The sequence below is a fragment of the Pipistrellus kuhlii genome, unplaced genomic scaffold (assembly GCF_014108245.1).
Source record: "Pipistrellus kuhlii isolate mPipKuh1 unplaced genomic scaffold, mPipKuh1.p scaffold_m20_p_7, whole genome shotgun sequence".
NCBI classification, from domain to species: Eukaryota; Metazoa; Chordata; class Mammalia; order Chiroptera; family Vespertilionidae; genus Pipistrellus; species Pipistrellus kuhlii.
In genome coordinates, this window is record NW_023425573.1 from 25,203,596 (window position 1) to 25,216,113 (window position 12,518).

At 45.3% G+C, this 12,518-nt stretch overlaps 1 protein-coding gene across 3 annotated transcripts in view; it reads left to right on the forward strand.

Moving 5' to 3' along the window:
* ARMC9 (armadillo repeat containing 9) overlaps window positions 1-12,518 on the forward strand; it is a 108,623-nt gene that overhangs the window by 74,872 nt on the left and 21,233 nt on the right. For 2 of the 3 annotated variants that reach the window (XM_045575377.1, XM_036421446.2), the window contains 2 exons: window positions 7,399-7,503; window positions 11,267-11,382. In XM_045575377.1, the coding sequence (XP_045431333.1) occupies window positions 7,399-7,503; window positions 11,267-11,382 (221 nt within the window). Of the gene's footprint in view, window positions 1-7,398; window positions 7,504-11,266; window positions 11,457-12,518 lie in introns of those variants that run through there. The other variant, XM_045575378.1, reaches the window with a different exon arrangement.

Sequence of the window (12,518 nt, forward strand, 5' to 3'; positions counted from 1 at the left end):
AGTGCCGATCTTCACAATGAAAATAAAACTGCCATGTGAATTCAGGAAGTCCCGGGCAGCCCTTGTCACCCTGTACTTGAACTGAGCTTGAGGCTCTGGGAAAAGGTGGCCTGTGGATCTCATGATTTCTAGGCTGTCAGAATTGTTTGAATCAGGGTCCTAGTTGGGTCCTGACTTGGCCATGTACAAGCCTCGGTTTCTCTAAATGGGCCAATTCCTAACTACCATGAACTCTAGCGCTGTTCTAACAGCGCTCAGCTCAGTCTAACACCCCTGATACATGTTCAACAAACAGAAGTAAATCTCGCCAAGACCGATTTGGCTCAGTGGATAGGACGTCAGCCTACAGACTGGAAGGTCCCAGGTTCGATTCCGGTCAAAGGGCATGTACCTTGGTTGCGGGCACATCCCCAGTAGGGGGTGTGCAAGAGGCAGCTGATGGATGATGCTCTCTCATCGATGTTTCTAACTCTCTATCCCTCTCTCTTCCTCTCTGTGAAAAATCAATAAAATATATATATTTTTAAAAATCAATAATATATATATATATATATATATATATATTAATTTTTAAAAAGTAAATCTCTTGTGGGCATGAACCAACACTGATGTTAGTCAACTGCCAATCATCTCAGGCTTGCATCTGTAAACATTAAGTGATCTGTGATTGTTCCTTCTCCCTCATACTGTCATCTTCCAGACTCTGGCTCATCATGCTGAGGGTCACTTTCCTCTTCCTCTTCATTTCCTTTTCTTCTCCACCTGCTGGCTTCTGTCTCGTCTCCCCTCTACTGATTGCCTAGCCCAGTCTCTTCTCTTCCCAGCTTGTCCTGCATGTGGCCACCAGGCCCTCTTCCTAAAGCTCAAGTCATGCAGGGACATGAACACTTCATTTCTAAGTTGGGGAACATTTCAACATTCCAGAAAGTAATAGAAGAGGTGGAGACCTGTTCCTTCATCCTTCTGCCATCCTCCCCTTCCCAGAATTAACTGCTATCCTGAAGTTGGTGTAAATTCTATGGACGATTCTGTGCTTTTATAATCTTTGTTTCTATAAACAATATACACTTTGTTTTGTGGTTTTTAATTTTACACAGGTGGCACAATACTGTGCAATTCACTTACCAACTTGCTTTCTTCATTCAACATTACATGTTAAAGGTTTATTCGTACCAATACATGTTGCCGAGTTCATCCATCAAGTGCTGTGTGGTGTTCCATCGTGAGACAGAACCACTGCGTTTGTCCGTTCCTTTCTGAGGGACAGAGGCTCCCATTCTTGTTTCCTGTGTGAGCGCTTCTATGCGGTTCATAGCTAGACCTTGAATTGCTGGGTCAGGGGGCACAAGGGTCTCATCTTTACTAGATACTGCCAAATAGCTCCCCACAGTGGCTGACCCATTTGCAGACACTTTCACATGATCCTTTTAAAAGACATTCCTATGCCCCTCATCACCTAATAAAATTAAGTTGCTGCCTGGCCGGTGTGGCTCAGTGGTTGAGTGTTGACTTATGAATCAGGAGGTCGTGGTTCGATTCCCAGTCAGGGCACATGCCAGGGTTGCAGGCTCCATTCCGAGTTGGGAGCATGCAAGGAGGCAGCTGATCAATGATTCTCTTTTATCATTAATGTTTCTATCTCTCTTTCCCTCTCACTTCTTCTCTGAAATCAATAAAAAATGTTTTTAAAAATATTTTTTTAAGTTGCTAAAGGCAGTATCCAAAGCCCCACCCAGTGAGACCCCAGCTACCTTTGTATTTTCTTTCACTTTACTAATTTTGTTCCTTCATCTATAAAAATAAATACTCATTACACAATTGTGGAATCAGTGAGTTAATCTGTGGCAAATAATGGACACCAAAAAATGACAGTTTCCTTTCCTTCCCTACTGTCCACGTAGTGGTTCTCTCTCCCTCCTTCCTCCAGAGCCATGTGGGACAGGTCTCACCCAGGACCCTGGGCTGGGTGCTAACGCCGAGGCTGGACACTGTCTTGATCCCTGGGAGGGCAGGGCAACTTATGGAAGCCGACAGGGTCTTGTCTCGTGTAGTGTGTGCATTTGGTCATGTGTGCTGTGCCCTTCTTCCAAGTCCAAGGTGACAGGGAAGAGAAAGGGCAGCACAGGAGCCTCTCTGTACCCCCTTCATTAGGTGATTGTGCTGACACAGACTCAGTGTGTTAGCACTGAGTTTTAACATCATCACAGCAAGGGGAGGTCTAGACGGATGCAGGCCGAGGTCTGCTGGAGTTGAGGCCCACGTGTGCTGAGCTGGAGCCGAGGCCGGCGGTGGTGGGGGTGGAGCCGGAAGTAGAAAGCAGGGAGAAGAGAGGTGGGACACCCTCTGTGGGTAAGAAGGCGGGAAGGAGGCTGTTCCCAATGCAGATGTGGTAACAGCCAGCCTGCTGTCATATTCCTACTCTTCTCCATCACTCCCCCTACACCCCAGGAACTTGAGAAACACTGACAAATTCTTACTTTTCAAATCTGCTTCATACAGATTTTATGAAGATGTTGAGGTCCATCTAAACCTTATTTCTGAACATAGTGGTTTATTGAATAATAGTCTTTTCTTATGGCATTCTTGCTGACATTGTGTCCGGGGTGTGTGTGCAGTTCTGGCTGGTGGTTTCTTGTCTAGCCCCACCCCCCTACTTTACTCAGGGCTGCACACACTTAGTCCCTGAGTCAGTTCTTCCCCTGAGCCCTCCCCAGCCCCCATCAACTGAGAACACTCAGGACCCCTGTTTAGAAGCAACCACAAGTCCTCTTGCTGGTGTGATGATGACTGCTTCCTCTCTCTGTCCCACAAAAGCTTCCTGCTGTCTTTCACTTCCCCAAGTCTGTGTATTACATATTTTAATGTTGGCTTTTCACAGAGCACTTTGCCATTATCACCACATATCTTGCTGTTTCACTTAGACTTTGGAAAACGTTTAAGCAAGCAAATTGAGCGGCTAAAGCAATGGGTTAGAAGAATCAGAGAAGTAAAGACCTTAGGGTTTCTCTGGTTTCTATCATGTAGTTATTTCCTGAACGGGACTGGTAATTAGACCAGCCATCATTACCTGGACGTGTTCTGAGGATGGGAAGTTGCTGTCCCAAACAACTTTCAGGCATCATGGTGTGTCCTTGAGGATTCAGGACCTGCTCCCCCGCAGCCCTGGGCACCCCCTCCCCCCAGGAAAAAGCAAAAAGGGAAAGAAAGGTCCATTTCACTAGGGGAAATGTATTGACGCTGCCTGCCCAGTCACCTTGTCCACCCTTTCTCTCCCATGCGGAGTGTTTTTCTCTTATTTTTACAAAGAGTGAGATTTACAATGCAGTGTTCTAAGGTGTCTCAAATTTAAACTGTCGGTAGCAGTCTTATAATTATTTCAAGTGGAAAACACACTGGATACTTTTACTTGTCATATGTAAAACCACTTGAATACATTCTGCTCTCCTCATTATATCTGAAAGAATCTGAGTTTTCAAATGCATTTAGTGGTTAACCTTAGTTTTATTTTCAGGCCAATTGCTTAGAATCTGGTCAGTCTGGAGTATTATGTATCTAAAGGCTCCAGTTAAGCATCTTGTGTCATAAGATCACCGAGCTGCCATGGGGAAGCTTCGCATTAGGGCCCCTAAATTCCTCTCACCTCAAGTGCCTTTCTTATGAGGCACTCTTAATTTCTTGAAGTAATCAGTTACCCCTAAACTCTGCCTTCGGTAATCTGATGCACGCTGCTAGAGCACATAAAGACCAGTAATTTTAGTAAAATTCCTTCCAACAATGGTATTTAAAACCCCACCCTAAGGAGGGTTTTATTCTCGAAGCATTTTCTTATCCCTCACCTCCTTCCTTCACTAAGTGGATTGCGAAATGTGTTTCATTTGGCATTTCGAGAGCGGCTCGGAAAAGTTAGCCATGTGGCTGGTGCTGCTTTCACGTGAGCTCTGGCCCTGGGGCATGGCCACCCCCAGCTGCCTGCCTGGGAAGGAACTGGGGAAGTGGTTGCCTCTCTCCCGGATGGAATGCTCCAGCAGTAATTGTCAGTGACTGTGTCCTAGGTTTGCCCACTGCAGAAGGTTCTTATACATCCTCAGGGGTTCTGATCCTCTTGGTCAGCTCTCGGCTTACACTTTCCACCGCACCCCCTGCTTTCCTCACCTTCCCGAACCTCCCTCCCTCATAGTTTCCCAGAGGGGCTGGGAATTAGACTGAATAGTATTGAATTCAGCTCTTGCATCTCTTTGTTCAGTTGCACTCTCCAGCTCCACTGGCTCAGCTCAGTTTACTGTGGCTCTGTGAGTCTCAGGAGCTCTGGCGATGCCTCTGTTTCCTTTTCACCAATACCAGCGTTTCCTAGAAAGATAATGACAGTGACTTGTTTACATCTATACAGCACATGCCTTTTCAAGACCAGAGAATTTAAGTCATGATTTTAAAGGGGTCAGCACGATGACCCCGAGGGATGGATAGGGAAACCTAGGCACTGACAAGAGTCATGGCTTCCCAATTAGAGCTTGGTACAAAACTGTCTTAACCAAGAATTACCAACTGAAAAATGATTTTCATGTCCGTTTTCTTCCATTTATACATTTAACATTAACAAGATATTCTTGAAAGCACCAGTGGTATTTGCCTGTGTTTTGCTTGTAGAGAGACGGTGGTGAGTGGATGACCGCGGTGCCCGGTTTCTCTCGCCCTCGCTCACATAGTAAGCTGCAACTCGAGTCAACTTCTAGTGAAGGGTTGTGTATAGTAGGGACCAAGTGCAGACCTTGTCCTGTGTTTCTGGAGGTTAGGAAAGGCCTATCAATTACCCAAAAAACTATATGCTACTTTTTATGAAAAAACTTAAACTTGTTTTAACTCAAAAACAAAAATAACTATTTTGACAAATCCCTTACAAACTCGTTTTTCTGGCACGTTAATACATCGAGCTTTCATTGAGGTCACTAGTTTGTAGAGTGTAGTTTGACCGGCAAGTGAATGTCTCACACATGTACTTGTTGTCCAGGGTAAAGAAACACTTCGCCAGTGTTGACCAAGGTTAGCTATTGACCATTTATTTTCCATTGAAGCGGAATGTGGACGTTTGCTTTGTTTCTTAACGTTTCAAATTCCATCCTGGCAGGGAAGTGGCCTATCACCAATACCTCTGTGAAATCGCACTTCACATGCCCATTTCCAGCCGGTGCTGAAAGACGACTCCACTGCCCAGAGCTCCCTGCCACTCACTCTGACCACAGCGCCCACTGCCTTTGTTCACAAGGAGCAGTCATTTTCCTGAAATAATCAAGTACTGCACACGCTATTTGATGACTGAGGTGTTGGTGTTTTAGTAAACTGAACTCTGAGCTGAGGCCACGCTGTACATCTTCCCTCGCTGTCCAGTGCTGACCCCAGGCAAGGCCTCACAGGTGGCATTACCTCTGAGGGTTCCCGTGTGAAATGTCAGGATGGTGGGAAGCTATTGTACAATTGGCTGAGCTGCCTACTCAGGTGAAAACCCCCCCAGGAGAAGGCACTCTCCTGGCTGTGGCGAATGAGTCAGGACTAGGGAGAGGTTAGATCAACCCTGAACCTGGTGTTCCAAGGTGGATAGGAGTGGATTCTCTGTGATTAGATGGGACGGGAAGAGAGCGGGATGAGACTGTGGACTGCAGGATGCTGCTGTGGCCCTCTTCTTCACGCTCTCTCCCCTTGAGCTTAACCTGAACCAGGCACTGGGCACCCTCAGGCCTCAGATGACCTGGTGAGTACGCTTGGGCCTCCTCGGAAACAGGCATCTCTGCAGGCCCCAAGTGGCCAAGCCAAAAAGATCTGGGCAGAAAGGGGCTCCCCAAGACCCAGGCCAAGCTGTCACCATGGAGTTGTCACTGTCTCAGGCTTGTTTTCCACTTCAGACAGAACAATAATGGAAGGATCCAGAGTCATTGTAAGAGTTAGGACGGAAGGTGCTATGGAAATGGAAAGCGGGTTCCCCGATGGTTCCATAGAGGGCCCCACTTAAATGCTCTCCAGTGTGTGCTGGTGGGAGTCCACGTGACCCCTCCCACCAGAGAGGCAGGCTGCCTGACAGAGAAGGCTCTGGAGCCTGCTGGCTCTGCTCTGCCTTTGGGGACCACTTGGAATAAGTCAAACCCCCTTTTCTTCAGACAGCCCATCCAGGGTGACACCGTCTAGTGATGGCAAATGGTGCTTACTATCTGTGTCCTAAAATGAGCCTGGAGAGACAGGTCTGCGCGCGCGCGCACACACACACACACACACACACACACACACACACATACACACACACACACACACACACACACACACACACACACACACCGTTCTCCCCCGTCCCCCAACAGTCTTACCCAGAGGCAGTCCTCCTGGGAATTTGAGCTTTCAGATTCCTTGGAAACTGACTCAGATAAATCAAATTCACAAAAGCCTAGAGCATCCAGAACAATTGGAAATTCATTTGAAAATAAAACAGGGTACTCATGTTTGCAGAATAGAGCTTTCTCTTCCTGTTGGCAAGTTTAGAGGAACTAAATTACAGGGTGTTGAGTGGACAAGGAATTAGGGGAAGGATTGGTTAGATGATCTCAGGAACCATGGTCACCAGGGCGTGATGACCTGGGGCACCCCCTCTACCAGCCCCTCCCCACCCCCCACGTTGGACTGCCAGCTTCCTCCCAGGTGTACCCATCCCCCTTTCCCGCTTCCACAGCAGGCCAGCTCCCTGACTTATATGGACTCCGTCCTTCCTTGGTCAGTGCCCCTGTCAGACAAAGGTCTGGTCTGTTATGTACTGATCTTTATCATTTAACCTGCAAAGGACAGTGTATACTCGCCCAAGTCCTGGCAGCGGGTGGGAAAGGACCACAGGCCCCCATTACTGTGACTGCTGCTCAACTGGCATTTAATTACACACAGATGCGTACCAGCTCACAAATGCTATTATTTTGTTTTTAACCCCTCTCTTTTTACTTTTGGAACTTTTATTTTGAGGTAATTGTAGATTCACATGCAATTGTTAGAAATTCTACAGGACAATCCTATGTGCCTTTTACCTAGTTCCATCCAATGGTAACAACTTGCAAAACTATAGTGTAATGCCACAACCAGGATGTTCACATGGATACATTCAAGACTGTGGAGCATCTTATTGAACCTCTTCTCAGCTGTGGTCGTGGAGGTGTTTAATAGGCACCCAGCTCCCTAAAGAGGCGGGCTGGTATCCCTCGTCTGTCTTCCTGGAGAGGTATGAGCAGAAGGCAGATGGCCCCTGAGAGCCTTTGAAATGCAGACCCATGCATTGCTGTGGCTGGGCTAAAGCCTTCTCATTTTGTGGCAAGTGCCCACTGGGAACTTGTGGCGGGGATCCAGAGCATTCACCCCATGTCTCTTTTGAAACAGGAGGACCATGACACCATGGAAGCCGATCTGGACAAAGACGAACTGATCCAGCCCCAGCTCGGCGAACTCTCAGGCGAGAAGCTTCTGACCACGGAGTACTTGGGAGTAAGTACCACGTGAGAGGGAGAGATGGGCCACTGATGGCCTGAATGTTTGCCATAACATATGAGGGTTTGGTCTATTCTGCTACGATACTGTGTTTATGAGAAGTTCTGTTTTAGCCAGTGTGTTTCCAGTGGCCCTCGCTACCTGTCACAAGTAGACCTGTTGGTGAACAGAAGAGGGATTAGAATACAACTAAAGGTCACACGCCAGGGACCTTCATTTATCTGAAGGTCTGCCCATGCTTAGTAGTAATTATCTACCTGTCCAGCTTCTAAATTTTCACACGTTTTGTTTGTTACAAGGGAAGTCTGAGTAGGAGAAAAGAGCAGTATTAAGTGATTACAAATATCCTACTTCTGCAAAGTTTGCAAAAACATATGACCAAACAAAAACACATTACTAGGGCTCCCTTCTGAGACCTGGAAGCTTTGACGCCATTAGCCCGGTGGTAGTTCTGCCCTGTGTGTCAGCCCTTCATCCATGTGCTTTAGCTTCTTGGCCGTGAGATGATGGATGCAGCTCTTGAATTAAATTCATGATAAAGTCGGGGAGAAGGCCAAACATGCAGGCCAGCCAGACCCACCCCTTCCATGTGCTTTTCCCAGAGCTCCACCTGGAGACATCCACATACTTTTAACTGGTCAGAATGGGGTCACATGGCCCCTAGCTGCAAGGGAGTCTGGGAAGGTATTTTTAAAGTATATACATTTATACCTTATACTTCATAATATGTCATAATTTCTTTAAGTGATTCATCAGTACTCAAAAGCTAGAAAATCGCTTACATCGCACAGCAGGAATGGATCTCCAATGTAACCCAAGGACCTGCTGTAAATGGAAAATATATCTTTTACCTTCATTGGCATGTGTTGACCATCTTTTGCTACTGAGTAAATTACATTCGGCTAAAATCATAACGCTGAGTACCCCTCGTACTCATGAGAACGTAGAATTAGGCGCAGTTAAGCACGGTGCAGTGCATATCCCCACCAAACTCCTCCCGTTCCCCTGGGGGGACGCGCACCACACTCTGGGAAACACTGGAAGCTGCATTTTTAAATTGTGGTTAAATTTTTTTAGCAGCAGAACTTTTAGAGGCAGATTTTATTCTTTCAAATACACTCTCCATCTGTGGCAGAGAAAGCTGAGTTCCTCTGGATAGTCAGGTGGGTGCCAGGAACCCTTTCTCTTTTCTGTGGAACTCTGTGTAGACAGCAGGTTGTTGAACCAGATACTGTTTATGATCTTTCCAGCTCAGAAAGGCTCCTTTGCAGCTGAGGGACCTAGAAATCACATGAGCCACACCGCTGCTCCCCCTGCAAGCTCAGAGGGTTGTAGGACAGCTAGGAAACAGTGGCTGCTCTGAGACACCAGGCATGCCACATGCAGAGATCCTGGGCCCTGCACACTGAACCCTCTTCACCAAGAAGAGGGACCTTCTTTCCTTGGGGACCTTGACCATTCTGTCCCACAAACCAGACTTGGCTTCCTCACCCGTTGAAGGGGACAGATACCACCCACCATAAATTATTTCTTAGGTCTGTGAAAATTTAAGGACTTGGTTTGGCTGCCTGAGTTTTCCAAAGACTGAAATACTCAAATATCAGTGATATATTTTCTCTCCTTCAGGAAGGAAAAGGGAGGCTCAATCTCCAAAGGACAGTGGAGTGGGGAGGAGAAGGCAGAGGGCTGGCAACAGACTTGAAAGAACCCATGTATTCACTGTCTGCCTTTCCCAAGAGCTTCAGACTTAGGCCCCTCAGCTCTGTGTGGAGAGACCCAAGTGTTCTGACTGGCAAAACAGAGCGGGGAAGAGAAGGCTTGAAAGGTCCTAAAGTACTGTTGAGAACTGGACGTAAGGGGCCTGCTCTGTGGTGAGGCCTGAATCCCAGGTGGGGGCAGTGTGACAGGGAGGTCAGAGTGGACAGCAGTATCAAATGATTGCAGTTCAAACAGCTCTCTTGAGAATTTCACACGTTACATAAAGGGAAACAACACTACGTTTTAATTCTTATTTGGAAAGTTTAATTATGTTCCATTTCCTCCAAGAGGGTAGTGGCCTCCCTCCCACCTTCGCTCTGCTGTCTTTTTCCCTTCCCTTACCAGTGCAGGGCTAGGCCGCCTGCCTGCCGCCCACTGCCCTAGCTGGTGGCTGTCCCCACAGCACAGCTGAGGCCTGTTGATGCTTTCTATCGGAAAGTGACCCTTTTCTTCTCCTTCACTCAAATAGTTGTAGATAAACCCAAATAACTTGTCAGTACGAATCAAGAAATCACAGATATTATTCCAATTTTTAAAAATTTTAAACTTTTTTCTTTGAAATAATTGTAAATTCACAGGAAGTTGAAAAGTCTTGCAGAGAGGTCCCATGCCCCCTCACCCAGTTTCCCCCGTACCTTATGTAACTGCAGCACTTATCAAACCAGGAAATTGGTGTTGGAGCAGCCCACAGACTTTATTCACATTTCACTAATTTTCAGGGATTTCTTTTTTGGACAACTAAATTATTAACATAATATAACCATATTACAGAAAACTTGGAAAAATTACTCTTGATTCTACCATCCCACATAGCTACTGCAATCATTTAGTATCTTTGACTAAATCCTTCCAGTCTTTTTTCATACTTTTAACATAATCAAAAGCATCATTTTTATGTAGTATTATAACGTGACTTTAATGTTTTAAATAAACATTTTCTTTATAACCTAGTATTTATCAGTATAAATGGCTATATAATATTTCAAATGAACATGCATGTTTTACTTAATTATTCCCCTATTAGTTAGATTGTTCCAGTTTCACTCCATAATAATTTTGTAACAACTTTATTTACTTAACATTTTTCATATTTGAGATTCTTTCACTATGATTGACACCCAAGGATATGAACAGTTTTATGACTCTTGATATAAAATGCCAAACTGCTTTCCAAAAGAGTTATCTCAAATTTCTAGTCACTAACATTTTACTTTTTGTTAATCCTCACCCGAGGATATTTTTCCATTGATTTTTTAGAGAGAGTGGGAGAGGGAAAGACAGGGAGAAACATTGATATGAGAGAAACACATCGATTGGTTGCCTCCTGCCTGACCAGGACCCAGGCTGGGAGGAGCCTGCAACCAAGGTAATACATGCCCTTGATCATAATCGAACCCTGGACCCTTTGGCCCAAATGAGCCACCTGCCAGGGCCAAAATTGTGGTTTCTAATTATTTGTGTTGAAAAACTCAGAAAGAGTCAGGAGGCTTCAGCTAGAAATAAATAATAAAGATTTATTCAAGGGTCTTAGGGTATGCAAATCAGACACACAACTAGGCAATACCCAGCATTCCGAAAAAGAAAGAAAAGCTGAGGGCTCTTACGGTAAAAAATAAGCTCTTAAAAAGAATCAGTTCTGCATTCTTAGCTTCTGGATTGGTCAGAGATGACCATGGTCTGGAAACTGGATGTCAGGTGGTCTGGGTACTCACACATTCTTCCTCAGTCCTTCAGAAGGTTGTCTGGGTCTGTTGTATATCCAGGCACTGACACTGGGGATGTGCCCACAACCAAGGAAATGCCTTTGACTGGAACCGAACCCGAGACCTTTCAGTCCGCAGGCCGACGCTCTCTCCACTGAGCCAAACCGGTTAGGTGATCCATCCTCTTATGTGCAAAGCCTCATACTCCTATAGATTTATGTATTAAATATAGTAAGTTCTGCTTCTAGGTCAGCTTTCAAGATGCTTTCTCCAGCCCCTTTTTCTCTTTCCTTCCCCAGATCATGACCAACACGGGGAAGACGAGGCGGAAGGGGATGGCCGGGGTGCAGTGGGGCGGCGATGAGCCCCTGCGCAGGCCAGTCACCCCCAGCGGCCACAGGCACGGATACCCAGCGTAAGTCTGGGCTAGAAGGATTTACTTTCTTAAACTGCCATGTAAGATGTATGTATAAACATTTCAAAATAAATGTTTCTATTGAAAAGCATTTATCCTGCCCCAGCCAGCATGGTTCAGTGTGTTGAGCATCGACCTATGAACCAGGAAGTCATGACTTGATTCCTGGTCAGGACAGATGCCCCAGTTGCAGTGCGACAAAACCAGCAAGGGGTCAAGGTTTTCTTTTTTAATTAGTGATATACAAATGAATATCACACCTTTTTCTCTTAAACTTACAACCAGTATTTTTTAACCTACAGAAAAGTTGAAAGAATATTACAATGAAGAGCTTCTAGCTGTTAGCATTTTGCTACCTTTTCACCATCAGTTCTCTCGCTCTCGCTCCTTCTATATGTGCCTGCTATACATATATACCTTTTTTTGCCGAACCGTTTGAAAAAAAGGCTGTGGACTTTCGGCACGCATTTTCTAAGAATAAGAACATCCTATACTTAACCACATTATCACACCTATGAAAAATAACATTAATTTAATAATATTATATAGAATATCAAGATTCCCTAATTGTCCACAAAATGTCATCTCTAACTGAGGGGTTTAGTGGAGGTTTTTGATTTAGAATATAGCCAAGTGTCAACTACTAGAAAATCCAGTTTATAAACATATCTTTCTGAATAGAAGAAGTAAAAGGAACTAAGAAAATTCATCTTGTTTGATGTAGGAAAGAGGATGTTGATTCATCATTTTAAAAAATTATTTTTAAATTACCTTTTAAAATTATTAACACCCTGGCTGCACAGAGATGCAAGAATGACATAGGATATTTTAATCAGAGAGGATAAAGGGAGGTCTAACCAATGGGCACAGTTAATTCTTGAGTCAGATGTTCTAGTTTGTAGAGAAAGAAGAGATATTTTACATGCCTGGGGGCAGGTGTGGCTGTCCTGATTGGTGGGTATGGTCTCTGCAAGAAATGAGAAACCTCATTTACCTAAAACAGTGGGCCTTCCCACTATAGCAAAGCAATTGTCCATCACCCCCTCCACACATGTCACTCAGTACAGACAGTGTGCTGATTGCTGAGGGAGCACCAGTAAGTGAGATGGGATTCCTGCTCTCAGCAGCGCCTGGAG